A 27,339-nucleotide genomic window follows, 5' to 3' on the forward strand; every position below is an offset into this window, starting at 1 on the left:
TTGACAGGCAATGAACAATGAAGGCGTTAGTGTGGGAAAGGTGCATTACTAGTCTGGCTTTGAGAGGCCTGAAATATCTGCTTACAAGGGGACTGTGCAATTTACATTCAAACAATGAAGTGAATGTGAAATTGGTCAAAGCGAATCTTTGCAATGGGGACCACAAAATCCTATAGTGGATTGTGTTTAAAACCTCATCTTGTCAACTAATGTCTTTCAGGGATGCGAATCTGATATCTTTACCCACTCTGGCCTCTTTGAGACTGCAGGCCTCCCATTGAAGCTGATTCTCATTTGCCAGTTGGAGATAGACACTAAAGGTTGGCATTGTCAGCAATGTCTACAACCTGTGAATGAATAGATAATTGAAATATTTCAGGAGTATGGTCCCTGTAGTAAAAACAAACCACAAGAGCCTATTTGCAAAAGATAAGTTCTACAGTATCTTGGTTCTGTCTTTAAGACCACCATGTTGCAGTGCAGAATCCTCTCAGTCAGAATGGTGATCACTAGCTCATTATCCTTACTCTGAGACCCGACACAGTCTGGGAGACTACTTTGTTAAGCACCTTTGCTCTGTCCATCATAAAAGACAGAATCTCCCAGTAGATACCCATTTCAATTTGACTTCCCGTTTCCACACCAACATGTTTGTCCATGGCCTCCTCGATGAGGCCAAACTCATTCTGGAGGAGTCCCACTCACATTCTTTCTCTGTAGTCTTTAGCCTGATGGCATGAAAATTCTCTAACCAATCCCCTCCATTTCTCCCCACATTCTGGTGGCCCTCTCATACTTTCTTTTCTTTCCCCTACCTTCATGACATCTCCAGTTCCCCAGCTCCTTCCCTTTATTCTACTATGCTCTCTTATCATATTCCTCTTATCTCTTCCTCCTGCCTAGTTATACACTTTCCCCTCCCGTCACCTTCATATTCTGGCTTCTTCCCTCTTCCATTCTAGTCCTTTCTAGTCCTAATGGAGTGTCTCAACCCAAAATATCAATTGCTTATTTCCCTTCATTGATGTTGTCTGACCTGCTGAGTCCTTTCAGCATTCTATGTGTATTGCTCAGGTTTTCCAGAAGCAGCAGAATCTCTTGTGTCTCTAACATTCAGATGCATCAGGCATTTTGGTGGGTATATAATATGTTGCAAGAAGTGTTGAATACAAAAGTAAAGATCTTACTATTGTATATAGACTATGTGTGTATATATATATATATATATATATATAGAGAGAGAGAGAGAGAGAGAGAGAGAGAGATGTGCACATGACAATAAACTTGATTTGAAAATGTGTAGGTTAGACATCTACTTTAAAGAATAAGCAGTGACCATGAAGAAATATACAAAATTCTTTGAGGACCACTACTCAGATGTGGAGTTGATGGTTAAAGAGTCTACAACCAACTGTCATAGTCAGAAAATAAAGAGTAAATCTTTTCAGACTAAAATGAGATTAAAATTCCCAAGAGTGAAAAATCCCAAAGATTTCTGTCAACAGTCAATAAATGCATTCAGAACTAGGATTAATAGATTCTAGGAGATAGGACAATATGCTGTTGAGTTTAAACATCAACGAGGGTAGATGTCAGCATTGGCTTGATGTCATGCTTCTGATTCTATATTGTTTTTAATCATTCATCTTAAAATTCCAACACAGTGACCAGTGGTCACATATTGATCAGACTAGGTAAGGATGATAGGTTTTTACCCGTGAAGAACATAAAGAACTAAATGGGTTCAACATAACATATCAGGGAGTTTAAACAGACCTTTTTCTTACTTCACCAGATTTGAATTCCTGAGATGGAATTCAAAATGTTGCCTCCAGGTTATCAATCCAGACCTCTGATGCTAATACATACTGATGTAATTAGTAAACAACCACAGCTACATTTCTGAATGGAAAAGGGATGAGCAATGGAGGGGATCATGTATGCTCATTTATTTTTAAGACCTGATTTGTAGTATTGAGACAGGAAGATGGCATGTAGGGAGAAGTATATACACTTTTCCACTAATGCATCCTTAAAGGCAAGTCATGCCACACTACAATTGGCACTGTCTTCTGCATTCGAAACTGGCCATGGAATTGTTTTGGTTTGTTGGATCTTTGCAGCCTCACCATTGCCTTGGTGTGTGTCACCAGCAAGTTAATGCAGCTGCTTCTAGATTCTTGAGGAAAGCACAAAGCACTCTTGACTGGTCGATCTCTTTGCCACATTGTTTCCTTGGAACAACTGACATCTTTCTCTCTTTGTACTTTGGCTCCCAGCTACCAAATTCAGAAAATAAATCTCAATTGTTTAGGAAGCAGTATCGAGAAGGAATGTTTGATAAAACAGACTGAGGAAACTATATATCCCCCTTCACGGACCTCCCAACAGCATGTTCAACTTCCATGCACTTACAACCCTCTGTAAGTCCAGAAACGAAATGGAATTTACAAATGATAGCAAATATGTACCTTGTGTAATTTCCAAAGTTTATCTCCCACATAGACCATAGTAACTCACACTGCACACAACTACTGCACAAATGGAAATGAAAACATGTCCAAAATGTTAATGTGTTAAATCCAAAATCTACAGCAAATACATAAATTAAGTAAAATACGGCAGGATATGCACACGATCCATTGTTAGTCACTTTATGCTGTCATGCCACTTTAGATAAATGAAGATTAACGTAGCAAGCATTTTTTAACAGGGTTTGTATTTTTCAGTATTTCTTTTTGGTTTAGTTTGAGAGTTTTTAATCTTTTTTTGATTATTCAGCAAAATTGTGTACTTTCTTACTGGGGAGTTCACCAATTTCTGATTTCTTTAAAGCAAAACTTGTGTTGATAACACTTACAGACTAGTTCACCTTAATTATTTCTCTGATGAATTATTAACTTTCTTTCAGTTAGTCGCAAATTCTTAATGCAAAATGAGTGAAGAAGAACAATCTGCATAATTCATGTTAAATGCCAGCACAGAGTTTCATCAGCGTCTCAGATAAAAAAAGAGAAGCTTCCCAATGGGCCTTTAGGGATGTTTGTTTGATTTACAATCATTGAAAACTGTAAAGGTATGGTAGTATGCAGTTAGCATAATGTTATTCCAGTGCCAGTGTCAGTGGCCTGGGTTCAATTCCACCGCTGTCTGTAAGGAACTTGTGCATTTTCCCTGTGACTGTGAGGGGTTCCTCTGGTGCTACAATTTCTTCCCATATTCCAAAGGCGCATGGGTTAGGAGGTTAAATGGACACATAGGCGTAGTTGGACGGCATGGGCTTATTGGAGTGGAACGGCCTGTAACCGCGAAGTATCTCTAAATAAGTATAAAGTTATATTCGAAAGATCTGGTCCAGTTTACAAGCTGTGATTTTCTCTCTGTTACAAACCAGTGTTTGCCTCAGCATGTGGTAGCATTGAAAATAGCATTGAACTATCTGATGAATGTAGAATTGGGTATTTACCCACTATGGACAGTGCCATGTGTTGCTAGCACTGAATGGGCCTGAACTGGTACTAGGCATCTCTTCTCTCTTGCTTGTCTCATATCATACTGTGTTGGTTTAACTTACCAAGTATTTTTTCAGTATCATAGAGAATGATATTAGTACAGCAACATGCATAGAAAGCTTACTTTCCATCAACTATGATAATTAACAATTAGAATATCCAAATTCGCTTTGACATGAATTGTAAAGAGAGTGTGGTAGGTGTATTCAAGTTTAGTACTTCCTCATTGCAATAGACACAGAGAATTCTCTCACATAATAGAGAGTAGTTGGTGGAATAACTACATTATAAGTCCAATATTTTTGTTAGGTAAGTGTCCCAAAGGATTTCTGTCAATGCCAAGCAAATCGAGTTGAGATACATACTGGCTGTGGACTGAATGTTTCCTTCTTGTGGTAATACATTACTAAAAAAATTTAGCTGTCATTTCAGCTTTAGTTGAAATAATTGGGATTATAAATGCTGAAAGGTATTCAAGCTGTGTTTGAAGGGCAGCAATGGAACAAAGAGATTCTTCATGAGGAGGTTCCTGGAGGACATTGTTAAATGTTTTAGTCACGTTTTAGTCATACAATGCCTCTGTGATGTGTGTGTTGGTGGCACATCACGCTTAAATGAATCTTCATCTAAGAAAAAGGATGAGCTCATTCAATTCCCCCTGCTCCGTGACAGATAACAGAACAGCCTGCAAACATTTTTCAATCACCTTCTTGAAACTCATAATGTATAAACTATCACAGTATTTAAATTGTTCCCATATTAAATCATTAAACCTGCATATCCAGAGAAATAAATTGTATACTAATAACATAATCAAGGAAAGTAAATTAAATGCAGAGGGGACGAGATCCTACAAAGTCAATTCAGGGATTTAGGTGCTAAGTTAAAAGACATGAACTCCAAGGTTGTGAGCTCAGGATTGCTTCCTGTGCCACGTGCTGGTGAAAGCCAGAAAAAGAGAGATGATACATTTTAACATCTGGCAAAGGAGTTGGTGCAGGAGGGAGAGTTCAGTTTTTTGGATCATTGTGCTCTCTTCCAGGGAAGGTGGGACCTGCACAGATGGGATTGTTTGCAGCTGAACTGGAGTGGCACTAATATGCTATTGCGAAGGCTTGGTGGTGGTAGTGGTGGGGGTAGGGGGTGGGGGGGGGGATTGTGTTTAAACTAGAGTTGCAGGGGTGTGGGAACCTGAACAAATAGTGGAGTGGTTGTGGAGAATGATATTGTTAAGTCTACGTACAAAGTCAGGAATCGAAAGGTTGAGCATGGTGGGACAAATGTTCTGAGCTGCATATATCTCAAAGAATATTGCAGGAAAGACGGATGAGCTTAGGGTACTAGTGAGACTTTGTTGTATGAGGGGCAGGACTGACAGCTCAATGTTCGAGGGTTTCGTTGTTTTAGATATGATAGAGCAGGAGGGATTGTACTACCAGTCGGGGAAAATGTCATGGCAGTACTTAGTCAGGACAAACTAGTGAATTTGTCTAGTGAGACTTTATGGGTAGAATTGAGAAATAAGAAAGGTATGACCATATTATTGTGATTGTATTATAGACCACCAACAGTCCACAAGATTTAGAAGGGTAAACTTGCAGAGAGATTCCAGACTGTGGCAAGAAATGTAAGGTTTTGATAGTAGGTAGTTTCACTTTACCATATATTGACTGGGTCACTCATACTGTAAAACGGCTAAATGGGAAAAAGTTTGTCAAAGGTGTTCAGGAAAGTTTAGTCAATCAGTACACAGAAGTCCCAACTAGAGAGAGTGTGATACTAGATTTCCTATTAGGTGTAAGGCAGGGCAGATGACCGAGTTTATGTAGGAGAACACTTTGCACCTAGGGATTATAATGCCATTAGTTTCAATGTAATTATGGAAAAGGATAGGTCTGCTCCTCTGGTTGCGATTCTAAGTTGGAAAAAGGGCAATTTTGATGGTACCAGAAAGGATCTGGCAAGTGTGATTGGGACAGGTTGCTCTCAGGCAAAGGTTTACTTGGTAAGTGGGAGGTATTAAAAGGTGAAATTTTGAGAGTACAGTGTTTATATGTTCCTGTCAGAATAAAAGAGGTTATGGGTTAAGGGTAAAAGGTGAATTGTTTAAGAGGAGCATGAGTGGAAACTTTTTCAATCAGAGATTGGTAAGAGGTTGGAGTGAACTGCCAGTGCAAGTGGTGGAAGTGGGGTCGATTTCAACATTTAGGAAAAACGTAGATAGGTAGATGGATGGGAGGTGTATGGTCTGGGTGAAGGTTAATGAGATCAGGCAGATTAATGGTTCAGCATGGACTAGATGGGCCAAAGGGCCTGTTTCTGTGCTATACTTTTCTATGACTCTATCACTTTAAAGGCTGATGACATAGTCAGGAAAGTAACAAGCCCTCAGATGATATCATTAGGAAGATAGCCATGCTGGTGATCAGATAGGCCAATAACTTCAATAGACTCTAGGTAGTTTAATTAACTGACAATTATAAATGTAAAAACAAATTCTGCACTTGAGGCATCACTATAAAGTCATCTGTCAAAGCAACATTTTCCCAAAAACAATGAATATTGATCTACTACAATTTAGAATTACAATAATAAAACAAAACTAAAAACAAATCTCCGTTCAATTCAGCATTGTCAAAAAGTATATGACAGTATGGAACCAGAGTGTAGAAAATTCTAATATTATTTCACTAAATTGTGATCAGAATTGCGTGTTTATTTTGAGAAGTGTAACACAGAGACAAAATATATGGAGTTAAACAACTCACCAAACCGAGAGGACTTATTTGTTGCATCGCTAAAGAAGAATACTGTCACCACCATACCTAATGCATTATTTTAACAAAGTAATAAATGGGTTAAGTGACAATATAAGTTATAAGATCTGAGCAGTTCTTTATTCAAAAACTTGCAGTAAATTCTTAGTAGAATGATTTGATCAACCCTGTCTTAGTCTAGGATAGTTTAATCTTGGCCAGACATGTCCAGCTCTCAGCCTAAGGTCACAAGTGATTGAGTTCCTGTCTCTCTTTGAGGAAAGGGGAAAGTCCATCTTTCCACCTCACGCAGAAATTGCTTTGTGTCACGATGCTTACTATATCGACAAGCAGAGGAAACAAACACTTGTCGGCCATTAACCTGCCTTTCTGATGAATCAAAGAGAGAACTGGGCCCAGACTACATTAGATTAGACTCATCAACCTTGATGCAGATGGCAATTGTATCAACACTCTGACATTGCCTGCATTATTTGTGAATAGGAGTCCAGCACTGTCAGTAAAGCAACACATTTGTGTATTTCCCAATTGAGAGAAGGGACATTAACTGGACAAATTAAATTTCACTTGGCATGGAATGCCATTTGTCAGGCACATGAACATCGATTAAATTTCTTGGCGAGCTGGCTTCCACACAGCACAATGCAGTGGTTTATCAACCCTCTGCTGCTTAAGCTGATGGAAGGTAATTTTAGAGGCAGAGGTGTAATTGTGAAGTTAAATATCTACCTCCTCGACCTTCGCTGTCGGCAGGCTTCACCTGAATGGGTCGGTTCATCTGCAAAGGAAAAGGAAAATGTGGTTAAACATTTTCAATTAAACAAGGAGGCTTGAACAAAAATATGGTAAAAATTTGCTTTACAGCACTTATCAAAGCAAGAGATAAACCAGCATCGAAGAAATAAAAGCCAGAGCAGGGCATACAAATGCATGAGTCTGCCTCACCATTAAGCAGACCATGGTTCAAGGTGAAGATCTCAGAGACTTATAACTTCACAGCATTTAGATTGAGCAACATACACAGAAGGCTGGAGATGTTCATGAGTCTCAATCCAAAACCCATATTTAAAGCAGAGGTAGATAGGTTCCTGATTAGTAGAGACATTAAAGACTATAGGGAGAAGGCAAGAGAATGGGGTTGTAAGGGAAGATAAATCAACTATTATCAAATGGCGGAGCAAACTCGATGGGCCAAGTGGCCTAATGCTACTCCTTTGTCTTATGGTCCTATATCTAATGGAAATGTTGACTGTTTATTTCCATCCATAGATGCTGCCTGACCTTTCGAGTTCCTCCAGCACTTTGTGTGTTTTGCTCAAGGTTTCCAGTATAGGCAATATAAGGAATGTTTTGCCTAAGTGACTACCCTTTAACCTGAGACTTTGCTCTTTTGTTCCAAATTATCCAGTCTGAGGAAGAGTTCATGCAGTGTCTACCCATCACACTGTGCTAGATATTGGAAGAGGAAAAGTTATAGTGTAGGAGAAGGATATTAGGTCCATCTTGCCTGTGCTAGCCCAGGAAGTGGCACATTTCCTTGCCCCACCTACCAGAAAAACACATCCAAAATGCTGGAGGAACCCAGCAAGTCAGGCAGCATCTATAGAAAGGAATAAAAAGTCAGTTTTTCAGGCTGCAACCCTTGATCGGGACTGGAAAAGAAGGGAAAAGAAGCCAGAATAAGAAAATGGGGAGGGGGAAAGAATAAAAGCTAGAAGATGGTTGGTGAAGATAGGTGAGTGGGAAGGTAGGTGAGTAGGGGAGGGATAATGAAATGAGAATTTGGGAGGTGAAAGGTGGAAAAGTTAAAGTGCTGAAGAGAAGGAATCTGACAAGAGAGAAGAGTGGACAATGGGAGAAAGAGAAGGAAGACGGGAATCAGGGGTAGGTGATAGGCAGGTAAGGAAAAGAAAGGAGATAAGAGAGGAGCCAGAGTGGGGATTAAAAGGGGGAAGGGGGAAGAGGAATAATTACCAGAAGTTACAGAAATCAATGTTCATGGCATCAGTTTGCAGGCTACACTAACAGAATATGAGCGATTGCTCCTCCAACATGCATTTGGCCTCATCATGGCAGCAGAGAAGGCCATGGACTGACATGTGAGAGTGGGAATGGGAATTGTATCTCCAATGTTTTTTATTCTGTCTCTTTTCCATTCATTCCATTGATCCAAAAATCTATCTGTCCAAGTATTGAATTTATCTAACAATAAATATCTCCCAGCCTTCAACTTCCAGTTCTTGATGTGTCTTCAATTAAATACCCAGATGTATTTTTAAATTTGATTTCTCTCTGAACCTCCCTTTCAGGTGGCTGGTACCAGATTGCCTGACACTCTTTGGGTAAAATATTATTTCCTTATCTTCCACCAATTAGAATTATTTACCTCTCTACAAGAGAAATTAAATGTTTCCTATTTTATCTTTCCAAGGACCCTCATTTGTACTATAGTTAAGCATTCCGTCAGTCTCCTCTATAGCAAAAAAAAATCTTTTTGCCTATCTTTTCTTATTGCTTCATCTCAGTGAACTCTCATTCATTTAAACTTTGGTGACTATGACTGACTTGGCCCCATAACTTTTTGGGACTTGACAATAAGTTGTGACTGATACTTATAATTAGTAAGATATGGGCTCAAGCCAGCAAGATGTGTATCAATTAAAATTGCTGATATTAAGCTTCAATCTCCATAGAGGAAGCTAACTCAAAATGTAATAATGATTTATAACTAAGGAGTTGAATGGCTTCAGTCAGCCAACATAGAAACAAGACCTTTAGTGTAGATGGCTAGCCCATGGGGTGGTAATCCTGACGAAGCATTAAACAACTTTCTACCCCAGGGGTTCCCAATCTTTTTTATGTCATGGACCTTTACTATTAACTGAGGAGTTGATGGGCAACAGTTTGGGACCCCTGTTCTAAACTAATCCTCATTTTACTCTTGGCACATTCCTGCTTCTCTTCCTCCCAGACTCTATCACACTAGGCATAACTAATAGTAGCCTATTAGTCTACCAGCCTGTGTGCCTTTGAGCAATGGGAGGTACCAGAGGAAACCCAGACACACATCATGAGAAAGTACACACAGATATTGCCAGAGGTTCTGACCAAACAGCGGCCCCAGTTTCTGTAAAACATTAGATACATTGGCTACACCACTGTGTAACACAGAAGATCTAATCTCTCATATTGATTAAGCTTTAACAATATTGGCAATGGAATATTCAAACCTTATAACAAGTAGTTTGAAATAGTCCACATTCAATAGTTAAAAAAAACATAGCAAATATTTATTTGCAAATAAAGCTTCTCTATTTGGAACACATAAGTTCCATCAATATGCCAGAGATAACACATACCTATAGGTACAATTATTTACATTCCATTCCATTCTAACTATGTCATGCCCTCTTGATTGGTTTTGTTTTATTATTGTCACATGTAACACCAGTCTAGCATACTATTCATACAGGTCAAATTATTACACAACACATTGAGGAAGGGCAAGGTAAAACAATAACAGGATAAAGTATTAAAAGCTACAGAGAAAACGCAGTGCAGGCAAATAATAAAATGTAAGATGATAACAAGGTAGATTGTGACATCAAGTGTCCACCTTATTGTGCAAGAGGTCCTTTTCGGAGTCTGGTAACTGTGGGAGAGAAGCATTCCTTGAGCCTGGTGGTACATGCTTTTGTATCCTCTGCCTAATGGGAAAGGGGCAAAGAGAGTATTTCCAAGGTGGGAGAGGAGTCTATGATTTTGTTGCCTGCTTTACTGAGGCAGTGAGAAGTATAAACTGAATCCATGGATAGGAGGGTGGTTTCCATGATGGGCTGAACAATATCTGCAACTCTGCCATTTCTTGTGGTCTTGGGCAGAGCAGTTGCCATACCAAGCCATGATGTAGCTGGATAGAATACATAAGGCTGCAGGGTAGTAGTAATGAAACAATTCCTTACACTAGAAACACCCCAACCTCCTTTGCCTTCCCACCAACCTCCCCCACCTTATTCAGATATCCCACATCAAGCCTAATATTTTCATTAAATTCAGTCCACGTCTTTAAAACAGCTTTCAGCCCAACCGCCTATTTAATGTCAGCTTGGTGACAGCAAAACAGAGGAATGGTCAATGCCTTGAATAATAGATTGAAAAGATGCTTTTAAGAAGATGCCATCATTTCAGAAAAGGCAAGAAAGCAATGTGATCTATGGTAAAATGGTCAAAATGATGACTTATTTTTTGTTGCTGTCAGGCAGAAAAATAGGTGGCATATTACAGTCTCTATGTTACTTGTCTAAAGCAGGGAAGAAAATTAGCTGCTCCAGATATCCCCACAAGAAATGCGCAGAGATGTAGACATCGGTAGGTCAATTTTATTTTACATAGAAGGGTGTGTGCCTATAATAGGCTGTCAGGGTTGGTGGTAGATGCAGAGGTGATAGTGGCATTTAAGAATCTTTTAGACAGACACATTAATATGCAGGAAATGGAGACATATGGATTATGTAGAGGCGGAAGAGATTTAATTTAATTAGGGCATTGTGGTTAGTGCAGAAATTGTGTGTTGAAGGACCTGTTCCTGTGCTTTACGCAGATATCAGATTGTGCAAAGTACTGGACTTGCTGACAAACCGCTTTGGGCTAGAATAACCCAAATGAAATGCTTTTTATTCACACTGTGAAAGGAAAACACTGAAAATGTGCAAAGCAACACACACAAAATGCTGGAGGAACTCAGCATGTAAGGCAGCATCTGTGGAAATGAATAGATAGTTGAAGTTTTGGGCTGAGACCTGTTTTCAGGATCGAGAAGAAAGGGGGAAGATGCCAGAGTAAATAGATGGGAGAGGGGAAGGAGGTTAGCTGGAAGGTGATAGGAGAAACCAGGTGGGTAGGAAAAGTTAAGGGCTGGAGAAGAAGGAATCTGATAGCAGAAGAGTGTGGACAATAGGAGAAAGGGAAGGAGGAGGGGATCCACAGGGAAGTAATAAGCAGTTCAGAAGAGGTAAAATGTCAGAGAGGAGATTGTAGAAAGAGAGGAGGGGAAAATTTGATTACTGGATGGAGAAACCAATATTCATTTCATCAGGTTGTAGGCTAACCAGATGGAATATAGGGTGGCCTTAGAACAAGAAGAGGTCATGGACTGGAAATTTTCAGGTATTTTCCTTGCATCAGTGGGGTAAAAAAACAGAGCTAGTGCTTCAGGTCAATGATAGACGCTATCGGAGCTACTGAATCTTTCCAGGATTTCCCAGTGGCCAACTATCTTAATTCCATTCCCCATTCACGGTACAACATGTCAATCCATAGCATCTACTGCCACAATGAGAACACTGTCAGGTTGGTGGACCAACACCTCATATTCTGTTTGGTTAGCTTGATGGCATGAACATTGATTTTGCCAATTTTTGGTAATATTTCCCCTCCCCCTTTTTTCCTTTTCTATTCCTGATTCAGGCTACCCATTTTACCTTTTTCTTCTCACCTACCTATCATCTGCCTCTTGTTCCACTCCTCCCTCCCCTTCTCCTATGGTCCAATCTCCTTTCCTATCAGATTTCTTCTTCTTCAACCTTTTACCATTTCCATCAATCACCTCTCAGCCTCTCACTTCATCCCCTCTCCTTCACTCACATACCTTCCCCTCACCGGACTTCACCATCTCCTCCCAGCTTGTACTCCACCCCACCACCACATCCTACCTGCTTCCTCCTTCCTTTCCAGTCCTGTCAGTTCTTGGCCAGAAACATTTGACTACTTCTCTCTACATTGCTGAGTTCCTCTGGTATTTGTGTGTGTGTGTGTGTGTGTGTGTGTGTGTGTGTGTGTGTGTGTGTGTGTGTGTGTGTGTGTGTGTGTGTGTGTGTGTGTGTTACTCTGCATTTCTAGGATCTGCAGAATCTCTTCTGTTTCCAGGTTTCTCTATTTAGTTTTCAGTGTTTTGGCATCTGTAGTTATTTGGTTTTCAGTATGTATTCACTGTTCAAACGGGACTCTAAAGTGTTTCTCAACCAATTCAATGGCCTTAAAAGAATGAAATAATTTATATTCTGTGTGTTATCTGAAGCTATTTGGCTGTGATATTATCGCATGTTTTTTTTTCATTTTACCTGTATCTGACTCTACTTTTGCACAATAAACTCAAGTGGATTTGAAACTTGACGACTAATTTAGCATAAATATCTTTGTGTCATGTGGTTAAGTTTACTGAGTTAATATCAATTGTCAATCATTCCTTTACACTGAAGTTCCAAGTTCAAAGTTTATCACAGTAAATATATTTTACTATAGACTACATAGAGACGTGTTGGTCTAGTGATCTGAAGGTCGCTTGTTCAAGCCTCAATTAAGGTAGTGTGTTGTGTCCTTGTGCAAGGAAGTTAACTACACATTTCTCTGTGATGACACCGGTGTATTGGTCCTTGCCCTTCCCTTGGACAACTTCGGTGGTGTGGAGAGGGCCATACAACCCTGACCAGACCTGCGCCCTGGAAACCTTCCAAGGTGCAAATCCCTGGTCTCTCAAGACTGACGGATGCCTATTACGTAGAGACTGATTTGCTTGCAGGCATTCACAGTAGAACATTGTCTAGACACTAGACCACTACAGCACAGTACAGGCCCTTCGACCCTCGATGTTGTGGTGACCCATATATTCCTTAAAAAAAGTACAAAACCCACACTTATCCCATAACCCTCCATTTTTCTTTCATCCATGTGCCTGTCCAAGAGGCTCTTGAATGCCCCTAATGTTTTAGCCACCACCACCATCCCTGGCAAGTCATTCCAGGCACCCACAACCCTCTGTGTAAATAACTTACCCCTGATGTCTCCCCTAACTTCCCTCCTTTAACTTTGTACATCTGCCTTCTGATGTTTGATATTCATGCCCTGGGAACCAGATACTGGCTATCCACCCTATCTATGCCTCTCATAATCTTGTAGACCTCTATCAAGTCCCCTCTCATTCTTCTACGCTCCAAAGAGAAAAGTCCCAGCTCTGCTAACCTTACCTCATAAGACTTGTTTTCCAATCCAGGCAACATCCTGGTAAATCTCCTCTACAATAGAATCAATGAAAAACTACACACAAATAAAGATTGACAAACAACCAAAGTGCAAATGAAGTCAAACTGTGCAAATAAAAGAAAGAAAATTGCACACTGAGAACATGAATTGCAGAGTCCTTGAAAGTGTTCAGTGTTGAGGTAAGTGAATTTATCCACCCTGGTTCTGGAGCTTGATAGTTGAAGGGTTAACAACTGTCCCTGAGCCTGGTGGTGTTAGACCTAAGGCAGCTGTCCCTCCTTCCCGATGACATTAATCCCATTACATTTCCCCAACATCTTCATCAGTCTCCCCAGACTCTACCAATCACCTACCTGATAGACAGCAGCCAACTAACCTACAGCCTTGTCCATCTTTGGGATATGGGAAGACACTGGAATACCCGGGGAAAACTGAAATGATCGTGTGAAGAAAATTCAAACCCCACACATTAGGAGGTCAGGATCAAATCCCGGTTTCTGAAGCTGTCAAGCAGCAGATATACTCGTCTGTGAACAGAAATGCTAGGACAATTCCTTTGGTGATTAAAGAATAGGAAGCCTTACTTAGAAAATTGATAGACCTTCAAATAGTAATAAGAAATTGTTCACATCCACTTGAATCAGCAAATTTATCCTTGGCTTTGCTCTCTCAGACCTGCTCTGTTGAAATGCATCTAAAGTTCTGGGTGCCATCTTCAAGAGTGGGACATGAACTTACAACCTTCTAACTCAGAACAGAGACATGTAGTTACTGAACCATGCAGCAGATAGTCGCTGTCAAAAAGCATATGTTACAATGGCACAGTAGAGTTGATGGAAAATCTTTCTCAATACTTGTTTCATTGCATACTTGACTTTTTATTTGTAAAAGAAGACATTGATTGTTCTCATTTTCTTTGTGTTTTATTTTACATCAGGTCACAGGACAGACTCTCTCCAATACAAAGATTGTTTATTGTCATTCTTCAGTACTCAAGCATAAAGAAGAATGAAGTGGTTGCTACTCAGGATCTGATGCAGTATAAAATAGCACAATAAGTATAAAGAACACAATAAATACAAATACTTAAGATCAGCTTATATACGTAAACTGTAGGTACATAAAATGACACTTCGTACAGGAATATTTGTACGTAAGATGACTCTGACAGGAAAGTTAAAAAAACTAGCAGTGGTAGGGTGGGTTAATCGGTGGAGGTGTCGATCAGCTGGACAACTTAGGGGAAGTAACTATTTTTGTGTCTGGTGGTCCTGCTATAGACACTGCATAGAGGGGCAAAGTCCATGAACAGGGTTGGTGGGATCCTTCAAGATATTGCTGGGCTTTTTCCAGCACTTTTCTGTGTATGTGTCCTTGATGACAGGTAGGTCATCTATCCTCCACACTCTTAAGAATAAATAGTTCACTGAGAAATTAATCCTGATGAGGCTTGCCTGCAGACTAAAATATGTTACCACAATGAACAATTGCACGTAGAGAAGACTCCTGAAGTCTGCTATATGCAGTCATTCATTGTTATAAAAACAAATTATCCTGAATAATAAATTATAAATGCAATTTATTTCATTAAAGGGAATCTGCCGGCTACAAAATATTGTTCATTTGTCAATCATGTTTATGAAATGTCAGTCATGAAATGATGGTAAACTTGGGAATTTGAAACACAAGAGATTCTGCAGATGATGAAAATCCAAAGGAACACAGATGATATGCTGGAGGAATTCAGCAAGTCAGGCAGACCCTCAGCCAGAAACGATGACTGCTTATTTCCCTACTCAGATTCTGACTGACTGGCTGAATTCCTCTAGCATTTAGTGAATTAAAAATGCTGGATTCAATAGATTTGATCTGTGAAAATATGTAAGTTATTACTTTCAAACAGAATGTGAAACAAATAAATACTTGGATGTACGCAATGCCTCTTATGACCTGAGAATGTTCCAATGTACTTTGCAACCAATTAAGTACTTTATCATCTGTTCTCCCTTTTCAGATGTGGCGGCTTATTTGCACGCAGCAAGCTCTCAAACACAGCAGTGTGATAATGACCAGATAATCATCTTTTAATGATCTTGGTTGATAGATAAATCCTGGATTCAGGTCGCCAAATGGGAACTCATCTTCAAATAACAATCCATGGGTCCTTTGCATGGGATTCAGTTAAATGCCTCATTTGAAAGATGAGACATCTGACAGTCCATCACTAACTCAAATGAGAGAATATGAAGTAATTTTAACCATAATGTAGCTTTGTGAGATGCTTCTTTTGAAATCAGTGCAGGTATCCCGCTGTGTGTCCAGATTGGAGAAAAGAATAGAGCTGGTTAAACCGGGTCATATCCTCTGAGAGCAAGTCTCAATGCTCTTTGTAAGTGGCAAGGCAAACACACAATTATCATAAGCCGGCGTCACATGATAGCGTAGTGATTAGCAGGACACTTTTACAGCTTGGGGCTTCCCAGAGGTTTGAGTTCAATTCTGGCTTTGTCTGTAAGGAGTTTGAATGTTCTTCTCATGAACCATTTTGGTTCATTTGTGTGCACTGCTTTCAAAAATGTAACGATTAGTAGGTTAATTGGTCAATGCAATTTGTCCTGGTGTTAAATAGGTGGGGTGCTGTGTGCTGGCTTAATGGACTGGTATTCCCTGTTTTAAGACATTTCTCTATTAAGTAAATAGGAGCTGAAAGTATGGACTCCTGTCCTCCTAGCTCATTGTTATTTCCCTTCATAGATGTTGCCTGACTTGCTGAGTTTTTCCTGTGCTTTGCGAGTGTTGCTTATTAAGGAGCATAATAGTCCAGTGAGAATGGAAATGGGACCTATAAGTCAGAAAGAATCCAGGCAAACTCTCCTCAGAAGATGCTAAGGGAAGCTCTGATAGAGGTTTTTAAGATTATGAGAGGCACAGATTGAGTAGACGTCCGGTATCTTTAAGCTAAAGTCAAAATATCTAATCCCAGTGGATACGTATTTGAGGAGGAGGTGTGCAGGGCAAGCTTTTTACATGGAGACTGGCATTCACTGCCAGGGATGCAAATACAATAGAGGTTTTCAAGAGGCTCTTCGATAATAGGCACATACCCTATATAGGCAGGAAATTGAAGGATATGGATATTGTATAAGCAGAAGTAATTAACTCAGTTGGGCATTTGATTATTAATTTAGAAAGAAAGATTAGCTTCATTTGTCATGGACATTGGAACATACAGTAAAATGCATCGTTTTGTGTCAAATAAAATCAGTGAGGGTGCTGAGCAGCTTCCAAGTGTAGTCATGTTTCCAGCACCAAGGTAGCATGCCCAAAATTCACTAACCCTAACCATATGTCTTTGGAAAGTGGAAGGAAACCGGAGCACCTAGAGGAACCTATGCTATCACAGTGCAAATGTATAAGCTCCTTACAAACAGCATACCCCAAATCTTGCAGATCGTGCTGTAAAGTGCTGTGTTATGTGCTGTGCATTGTGCTACCCCGTTAATTCAGCACAACATCGTGGACCAATGTTGGACTATACCCTCTGTAACTGTCAATAAAAAGAAGTCCTTTGACGTTCAAATGCTTCCTAGAACCAAGAGGAGAAGGTGTAACTTTTGAGATCATTTCAAAAACTTTGCACTTCTGCTGAAGTTGATCACATCTCTGTGGAGCAATTCACAACTGTTGAAGCAATGAGAAGTTGATAAGTGAGCTTGTACGTTGTGGGACTTCGTTCAGAAGAAAAAGCATTTAATGGGCATTGGTTCAATTAATTTGACATCAGGAGAAGTAGAATAGAAAGCTGATTGCAACAAATGATTGGGGTGGACAGAGGCTTTTAGAGACTAACTGGGCAGAACGTCTCGCATTTGTGCAATCATTTCTCTTATTCTATGTGACTCCATCACTGATGTCCATTAAGCGTAAATCCAGTTCAACCATCAGTTTAATGACCTCATCGGATTCCCATCATCAAATGCTCCAAATTTTGTTTAAACAATTCTTTCACAGCTTTGGTTAATCAAACTGTATGTTCAACTCAGGTATTGTAACTGATCTTAAGAACTTAGTTAACTTTCTCTCCCTAACTCAAGCAAACTCCAGTGTATTTGGGATCATGATGGTTTAGTGAATGAGTTAAGATCCTGATGGCCCAATGAATGAATTGAGAAATTTATTATTAAACTACAGTACATAGCAGCATGATTCAATGCTACAACTATTTACCAAAGATATGTTGGAAGAACAGAGAGAAACAATCCTTTCCTCCATCTGCATTTTCTTTGTCACCATGTCATGATACAAATTGACTATTTATAAAGCAATGACACCAATACATTTGCAAATGGTACTGCTATCTGGAGCACTACCAAAAGAAAGTAGTATCCATCATCCAAGACCCCCACTATCTAGGCCTAGGGCTTTTCTCACTTTTTCTCACTTCTACCATCAGGCAGGAAGAACAGAAGCCTTAGGTCCCAGACCACCACCATCGGGAACAGTTATTACTCCACAACCATCTGGCTCCTGAACCAATGAGGATACCATCACTACCCTGAACTGATTCCATGGCTACAGACTCACTTTCAAGTACTCTTTACAACTCTTGTCCTCAGTATTTCTGAGGCACAGTCTATCTTCTTTAGCACATTGATTATAGTTCAGTCTTTGTGTACAAGAGTCAAGTCAGGAATGTTCATATCGTGATCCGGTTAATCCAAAAAGGAGACCAATCCTGACACCACGCGCCAGATAAGATGGCTATCTGGTACGACAGACTAAAAAATTATTTAAAAAGTCTTTGTGTGTGATTTTTTTTATATAAATTCTATTATATTTCTTTATTTTTCCTCTAAATGCTTGCAGGAAAATGAATTTCGAGCTGGTATACAGTAACATAAACATACTTTGATAATAAATTTACCTTGAAATTTGAAGCACACTTTTATAATTAGGACTGTTAATCAAAGCCTCCTCCTCTGCTGCCAATTCCACTCAGGACTCTTCCTGTCTTTGCAAGAATTCAGATTGACAATCTTTCTTAAGTAGTTCTATATAAGCCTTTGCACATGCAGTATAAAGCCAGGTTAAAACCTAGCCTGTGAATTTGATGGCAGAAATGTAAACTGATGCTGTCAGCTCGCATCTATTCATTTCCAAACATCTTGTGAAATAAAATAGAAGATGATCAATGCTTGCATCGTTCTTTTGTCTTACACACTGGTATTAAGCTATAATTGAAAGACAACACAAATGTAACAGCATCTTGTAAATCCAGCAATCTCTCATAGTATTCAGTTTATCTCATCAATATCTGGAGTGTAACTTTACTGGTCAACTGGCTTTAGCAAGAATGTACAGATCCTGAAAGGTCAGTGGAATTCAGGGATGAGAGACCTCTGCTGTGAGGTTCAGCTGGGGAAGATGGAGTTATCCGACTCAAAGAGAAAGTCATGTGGAAATTTGATGGACATCTACTGGATCAGTCAGATGAGGTAAATAGAGGGAAATTGTTTTCAACAGTAGATGGCTCATGGAGCCCAGGGTACAGATTAATGATGGAGAGTGAACCACTAGAAGGAATGTCACATGAATGGTGTCCCTGGTTGTGTCCTTAGATCCTGCGTAGATCAGCTAGCAGGAGTATTTTTAACCTCTCCTTGCTTGTATTTGTGGTTCCCACCTACAATAAACTTGGTAGATAAGAAAAACAAGATAACAAACCTCACTGACTTCTGCCTTGTGGCTCTGATACCCACCACCATGAAGTACTTCATCAAGGAGGAGATGGCACACAATAACTCTAGCCTCCAAGGCAATCTCTACCCACCACAATCTGTTTACCTCCAAAGCTGATCTATAGCAGATGTTACCCAGGTGACCTACAGTCTCCTCTGAAGCATCTGGACATAAAGGCATTTACGTTAAACTATTGCTTATTGACTACAGCTCTGCCTTCAGTGTTATAGTTGCAAAACTGATCACCAAACTCTGAACCGTGGCAGGCAACACCCTCTGCAACTGCATCCTTGACTTTCTTACCAATACACCACAATCAGTAAGGACTGGCAGCAACACATACACCACATTTATTCTAAAGACTTGTTCCATAAGGTTGTCCTTTTTAATCCCTGTACATAGTCATGTCCTCTGCCCCCTTCTCTACTTCCTGTGCATCTGTACACTCATGACTGCATGGTCAGATTTTATGCTATAAATTTGCAGATTATACCACCTTATCTCAGATAACGATAATTCAGAGTTCAGGAAGGAGTTTACCTGCACTGCAGTTTTGTGATAGCCATTACACTTTGTTCTGCACTCTGCTGTTGCTTTAACTTGTTTTATTTCAATGCACTGTGTAGTGAATTGATCTGTATAAACAGGATGCAAGACAAGCTTTTCACTGTACCTTGGTACCTGTGACAATAATAAACCAATTCTAATTCCACTTCCAATTCCAAAAGGAACAATTAAGGTTTAATGACAGAAAGATGCCATTAAGCTGGAAAGAGCAGAGAAAAGATTTACAAGGGTGTTGCTGGGACTCATGGAACAGAGTTAAATGACTGTGTTCACTAGGACTTCATTCTTTGGTGTGGAGGAGAATGAGCGGAGATCTTAAAATCATAAGGCGCATAGATAGGGTAATTAGCTTTTTCCCAGGGTTAGGGAATCAAGAATTAGAGAGTGTAGGTTTAAGGTGAGTGGGAAGAGATGTAATTGGCAGGTTTAACACCCAGATGTTGGTCTGCATGTGGGACGAACAGTCCAAAGAAGTGGTTAAGGGCCAGGCACAATAACAACATTGAAAAGGCACTGTGACAGGTATCCAGATAGGAAAGGTTAAGAGAGATATGGACCATATGCAAACAAATAGAACTGGTTAGATGGGAATTTTGGTCAGTTTAGACTGGTTGGGCTGAGGGGCCTGTTTCCTTGCTGTATGGCTCGGTGACGCTACACAAGAGGATCGTGAAGTAAAGCTTTTTGGTACAGAGAATGATTAGGACATGGATCTGTTGAAAGCAGTGGTAGACATATTGTCACTCAGGGTTTTCAAAAGGGGAATTGCATAAAGACTTGGGAAAATATATTGAGGCCATTTTACTAGGTACACCTACTCATTAATACAAATATCGAAACAGCCAATCATGCGACAGCAACTCTGCACAAAGCATGCAGACATGGTCAAGTGGTTCTGTTGTTGTTCAGACCAAACATCAGGATGGGGAAGAAATGTGATCTAAATGTCATTGAACAATTGTTGGTACCAGACTGAGTATCTAAGGTACCAGTCTGAGTATCTTAGAAACTGCTGATCTCCGGGATTTTCACACACAGCAGTTTCTACAGTTTATAGAGAATGGTGCAAGAGAACTAAGACATCCAGTGAGCAGCAGTTATGTAAGCAACAATGTCTTGTTAATTAGAAAGATCAGATGAGAATGGCCATATTTTCAAAAAAACAGGAAGGTGACAGTAAATCAAATAACTTTGTGTTACAGAAAGCCATCTCTGAATGCACAACACATCGAACCTTGAAGTGGATGGGCTACAGCAGCAGAAGACCATGGACATACACTCAGTGACCAGTACAGGAGGTCCCTAATAAAATGGGTACTGACTGTATTTTTCAAGTCTATGGGATCTGATGGCTCCTGTAGGAGCTAGAACAGACTCAAGGAAACAGTGCTTTGTGCTCAGCCCTAAAGCAACCTACAATTCCATGCATTTGTTGAGATGGTAATCAACATAACCCAACCAAATTGTGAATAATGAATTAGATGATTTCACTTGGTGTTGTGGGGGGGGGGGGGGGGGCACTAACTGTAATTAACAAGTGGTTCTTTTGACCAATTCAACACAGGACTGTGAAGGAAAACCATTAAAAAAATGCCTGAATGTGCTTCTTCTAATATCAGAGACTAATGGCTATCTGACTTTACTTTCTTCATTTTGCAATTGAGGCCAAGATTCTTGCAGAGTTGCAGATAAGGAACTGGGTCTCATTAAAGAAGAGGCCACCAACCATTTGTCTTCATGGCCATGTCATGGACACTGCGTAAGTTTCCCATTCAGATTATTAACGAGGATGTCTTTATATGAGAAACGTTATGTTACTATGCAGGTACAACATGTAATTAAAAAGGCGATTAGGTTTTTTAAAATTGCAAATGAGAAGTTTAAGGAAGATCTGCTAGAACTGTGGTATTTCTAGTCTTTTTAGTTAAGGAGGAATATAATTGCCTTAGAAGCAGTACAGTCAAATTGATTTACTGTTGGTGCACGGATGAAAGGGCTGCCTCAAGATGGAGGGATCCACAGCCTAGGCCTATACTCATTGGAATGTAGACTCACAGGGTAATAACAAGACCACATTTGGAGTATAATCAGCCGTTTGTGCATCATATCTAAGAAGGGACATGTTGACATTAGAGAGCGTCCAGAGGAAATTCATAACAATGTTTCTGAGAATAAAATAGATAATTATGAGGAATGTTTGATGACTGGGCCTGTACATGCTGCTGTTTAGAAGAATGTGGGGGAGGGATCTCATTAGTACTTAACCAAATTTTGAAAGGTCTGGATAGAGTGGATATACAGATGATGCATCCAATAATGGAAGAGTCTAGGACAAGGGCACACTCTCAGAACAGAAGGTAGCCACTTTAGAACAGAAATGAGGAAGAATGTCTTTTGCCAGAAGATGGTGAATCTGTGGAATTTATTGCCACAAATGGCTGTGTAGGCCAAGTCATTGTGTATATTTAGAGTTTGATATGTACTTAATTAGTAAGGATGTTAATGGTTATGGAGAGATAGCAGAATGGAGTTGAGAGGTATAATAAATCAGACAAGATTGAATAGTGGAACAGGCTCAAAAGGCCGAATGACCTAATTCAGCTCCTATCTTTTATGGTCTTAAGATCTCATAATGTAAAAGACATCAAGATGTTTGACCTAAGAGTGGGGGCATAGTTACAGGGATTTGCCAAGTAGGACAGTGTTTAAGAGGAATATTCTTCTCTCAAATGTTTCTGTATCTTTGGAATTCTCTCCCCCCAGAAGAGTTATAGGTGTTGACTTGTTGAATGTACTCAGAGCTGAAGTAGACATATTCTTGGTGTACAGTGGAATCAAGGAATGGGCAGAATTTGGTCCTGAGACCAAACTTAGGACCAGTTATGGTATTCTTGAATGGGAGAGGAGACTGCAATATTTCTCATGCTCCCTTTTAGGAGGCATTTGCATCAAACTGGTCATACATTCTGCAAGGATACAGTCCTAATGCAGGCAAAGAGGATTCATGTAGATAGACAAAATGGTCAGTATGGATGTGATGGACTGAAGGGCCTGTTTCTGTGTTGTGACTCAAATTAACCCAGGGGAATTATGTGCATTTTGATGAGAGTTCAACATTGATGTTCCATATTTATCTTATACCGTAGGTACCATGTGGAATCTGATAAACAATCACCATATTGTTTGAGGCAAATACATACATTCTGAGATAAGGAGACCAAATTCACATGCATTACACAAGGTATGCTTTCAGCCAACCCATCTCTGTAGTGGCAAATCATAACAACAGGAGATTCTGCAGATGTCGGAAATCAAAGTGCACACACAAAGTACTGGAGGAACTCTGCAGATCTGGCAGCATCTATGGAGGGAAATAAATTGTCAACATTTGTGGCCAACACGCTCCAATAGAACTGAAAATGAAGGGGGAAGAAGCCAGAATAAGAAAGTGTTGGGTACAAACTGGCAGGGGATAAGTGAGGCCAGGTAAGTTAAGAGGGGAGTTTGCATATTGGGGTAACGCTTGATCAAGCATCTTTGTTCTGTTCAACACAAAAGTCTGGATCTCTTCACTGTTAGTGATTCTGATTCCACTTATCATTCTCATTCTGACATGCTTGTTTACTCCTTTTTCATCTAATGCCTCCCAGCTCCATCCCTCCTCCCCCACTCGCCAAACTTCTCTGTCACCTGTTCAGCTTGCACTCCTTCCCCTTTCTTCATCTCCATATTCTGGCTCTGCCCCCTTTCATTTCAGTGCTGATGAAGGATCTCAGCCCAAAGCACTGACTGTTTACTCCCCTCCATAGATGCTACCTGGCATGTTATGTTTTTCCAGCATTCTGTGTCTGTTGCTCATAATAGCAAAGCTATTTTGCTCATATCCAACTCATTCCTGTTCTGACATGTTGGTCCCTGGTCTCCTCTTGTACCAGGATGAGGTAGAAGAGCAATATTCTGTCTGGGTCGCCTCCAACCTGATGACATGAATATCCATTTCTCCGTCTGGTAAAAAAAAGTTGTTCTCTCCCCCTTCCCTCTTCATCTATTCTCCACCATGGCCTCTCAACCCTTTTCATCTGCCTATCAACTTTCACTGGGTCTCCTCCGCTTTCCTTTTCTCCCATGGCCCACTCTTTTCTCCTTTCAGATTGATTCCTTTCCAGCCATTGATCTTTTGCACCCACCTGGTTTCACCTATCACTTTCTAGCTATTGTCCTTCCTCCACCCCCCCCCCACCACTTTTTATTCTGGCATCTCCCCCTTGCATTTCCAGTCCTGAATAAGGGTCTCAGCCTGAAACGTTGACTGTTTAATCATTTCCATAGATGCTGCCTAACCTGCTGAGTTCCTTCAGCATTTTGTGTGTGTTGCCTTTGATTTCCAGCATCTGCAGAATTTCTTGTATTTTGTAACTTTGCATTTGCCCATTCTATAATCCATCTGCAACTTTAACACTTCAACCTATCAGAACATAACCAATAAGCCACTGCTTTTATCAAACGCTGATGCAATTTTTCCAATATTAGCAATCCCTTGTATTAAGTAGTACAGCCTCCATCAACAATACTAGCTGTTCAAAATGAAATTCATGCTATCCATAAATTGCATTGCAATTACTAAATTAGGAAACACAGCGGATTGCTGAACCTGATGCCCAATTTTCAGCCCTTTACAGAGGAGTGACAATTTTTACAAGACTAGCATCATTTTTATTTCAAGAAGCTAAATATAAAACCAAAAGATATATCCTAACAAGGAAATGCTATCAGTCAGGATTAATAATCTCACACATTCAAGAAAAAAATATGACTTTCCAAAATTAGAAAATATTTAATTTAAATGCAGAAATTTGAAGATCTTCTTAACTTGTTCCTCCAATAATTTTTTCAACTTGGTTGGTTAGATGGGTCACTTCCTAAAGAGATTGGTTCATTAATGTCACATGTATGGAAAAATAGTGAAAAGTTTTAATTTTTGGGCCATCCAGACAGAAACAGAATGTAAAAAGAAACAGAATGCAGTATATAGTGTTATATTTTCAGAGCAAGTGCAGTGCAAGAGGGCAAATGAATTGCAAGGAACATGATGAGACATCCTGGAAGATCAAGAGTTCAACTTTTATTGTATAAGAGGTCCATTCAAGAGTCTGATAACAGTGGGATAGAAGCTGCTCTTGAGTCTGGTGTTACAGGTCTCAAGCTTTTGTATGTTCTGCCCAGTGGGAAAGGGCAGAAAGCCAGAATGGAAACTTTGTGTTGCTTTGCACTGAGGAACACCTATGACCTTCATAATTCTCAAGTTATTGATTATCTCCATCAATAAATTCAGAATTAATGTCTTCCTTTGGACTTCAGGTTCTTTGTGTTTCTAGATGCATGACATATCTATCATGTTGACGTGAATAACATCATTGTATTAAAATATTAATCCCACCTCATTCACAAAGCAGAGACAAAACAAATACTCATGTTGCTATAATTGTTGCAGCCAATCTTGCCAATCTCGTTTTGATCCTGTCTGAGCAGATTCGATAGGTGACAAGAGCATTAAAAGTCCAATTCTGGCTTTGTTCCTCTTGTTCGATGCTGTTTGCGACTCATTGGTATATACTACTGAATATTCACGACAGATGCTAAACAACTTGTGCAACATCATCACAAGCACAAGGAGACACAAGGGACTGCAGACATTGGCATTCAAAGCAACACACAAGCAGAAGAAAATCAATCAACTAGCATCTATGGAGGTGACACTTTGAGTTGAGATTCTTCTTGACGGTGGTGTCTGAAAAGTGGATGCTGTCCAAGTTGCATGCCATCTTGGACAATGTCTCCCATCTACTCCATAATGTACTGGTTAGGCACAGGAGTACATTCAGCCAGAGACTCATTCCACCGAGATGCAACACTGAGCGTCATAGGAAGTAATTTCTGCCATCAAACTTTACAACTCGTCCCTTGGAGTGTCAGACACCCTGAGCCAATAGGCTGGTCCTGGACTTATTTCCACTTGGCATAATTTACCTATTATTATTTAATTATTTATGGTTTTATATTGCTATATTGTCTACACTATTCTTGGTTGGTGTGACTGTAACAAAACCTAACTTCCCTCAGGATCAATAAAGTATGTCTGTCTGTCTTCTTCTGAGCTAAAGGACAGAGGGGAGATAGCCAGCATAACAAGATGGAGAGAAAGGGTAGGGTCAGAACTGGCAGGTGATGGGTGGATCCAGGAAAGTGGTGGCACAGGTTGATAAGCAGATGAGGAAATGGAGATTGTGAATGGTGCCAGAAGGAGGTGATTGGTGGACATGGGCTGAAGATGTTCCAATTGAATAAGACAGAAAGGTAGAGCATGAAGTAAAGGAGGAAAGTTGGAGGGAGGAACAGAGAGGAGTAGTAGAGGAGTGGAACCAGTAGGAGGATTATGGGATGATGGTTAGATGGAGGGAAGGATGTGGTGAAAGAGGCATGGAGATAGGGGCCAGGCAGATTAGGAAAGGAGAGAAAAAGCTTGGATGCAGGAAGTAAGTAGAACGATACAGCACAGCAGGGCCCTTTGGCCCATGCTGTTGTGTCAAACTAATTAAATTAGTTATTAAATATCCAGCGAAACTAATCACCTTCACCTACACAATGTCCACATCCTTCCATTTTCTGCCTACCTAAGAGCCTCTTGAAAAACTATCCTATTTGCCTCTATCACCATCTAAGACAGAACATTTCAGGCATCCATCACACTGTGTAAAAAACTTGCCCAGATCATCTCTTTTGAACTTCACACCTCTCACTTTAAATGCTTGCCCTCTGGTATCAGATGTTTCAACCCAGGGAGAAAGATCTTGGCTGTCTGCTCTGTCTAGGACAATCTTATAAACTTCTATTAGATCTCTTCTCAGCCTTTGCCATTCCAGAGAAAACAAACCAACTTTGTCCAGCCTCTCCTTACAGGCATGCCCTCTAATCCAGGCAGCATTCTGGTAAACTTCTTCTGCACCCTCTCCAAAGCCTCAACATCCTTACTAGAACGAAGCAAAAGAATGGAATCAGTTCGGAGAAGTTGAAGAATTCAGCATTTGTACCATTGGGTTGTTAGCTGCCCAGGCAGAGTATGAGATGCAGCTCCCTTGTTCTGCATTTAGCATGGTAAATGTGTGAAGACTTTCTTCCGTGATATCACCACACTGAATTACTCTCATTGGTGATAACTATTGTCTGCCACTTAGCAATCTCAAAATAGTAAGAGAGCTCAAAGGCAGAACACACCAATCTCAAACACAAGAGATTCTGCAGACGCAGGAAATCCAGAGTAGCAAAATTGGGGAGGAACTCAGCAGGTCAGCTAGTATCTATGGAGGGGAGTAAACAGTCAATGTTTCAGGTCAAGTCCCTTCATCAGGACTGGAAAAGAATGGGGAAGAATCCAGAATAAGAAGGTGGGGGGGGGAGGAGGGAAGAAGTGAGATGATGGGAGGTTACAGGTGGAAAAGGTGAAGGTGGAAGAAGGAGGAATCTGACTGGAGAGAGTGGACCATGACAGGAATGGAACGAGGAGGGGCACCAGATGGAAGTGATGAGGAGGAGAGGAGTAGAGAGGCGATAAGTGGAGGGTCAGAATGGGAAATGGAAAAAGAGAAAAAGGGAGGGCGAGAAAATACAGAAATGAGAGTAATCGTTGTTCTTGCCATCAGATTGGAGGC

General features: G+C 40.2%; 1 protein-coding gene across 39 annotated transcripts in view; it reads right to left on the reverse strand.

Moving 5' to 3' along the window:
• Positions 1 to 27,339, reverse strand: part of LOC132379214 (CUGBP Elav-like family member 4) — an 816,081-nt gene that overhangs the window by 273,063 nt on the left and 515,679 nt on the right. For all 39 annotated transcript variants that reach the window (XM_059946891.1, XM_059946889.1, XM_059946900.1 and 36 more), the window contains exon 3: positions 7,019 to 7,067. In XM_059946891.1, coding sequence (XP_059802874.1) covers positions 7,019 to 7,067 — 49 coding nt within the window. The remainder of the gene's footprint in view (positions 1 to 7,018; positions 7,068 to 27,339) is intronic.

The sequence above is a fragment of the Hypanus sabinus genome, chromosome 21, assembly GCF_030144855.1.
Source record: "Hypanus sabinus isolate sHypSab1 chromosome 21, sHypSab1.hap1, whole genome shotgun sequence".
NCBI classification, from domain to species: domain Eukaryota; kingdom Metazoa; phylum Chordata; class Chondrichthyes; order Myliobatiformes; family Dasyatidae; genus Hypanus; species Hypanus sabinus.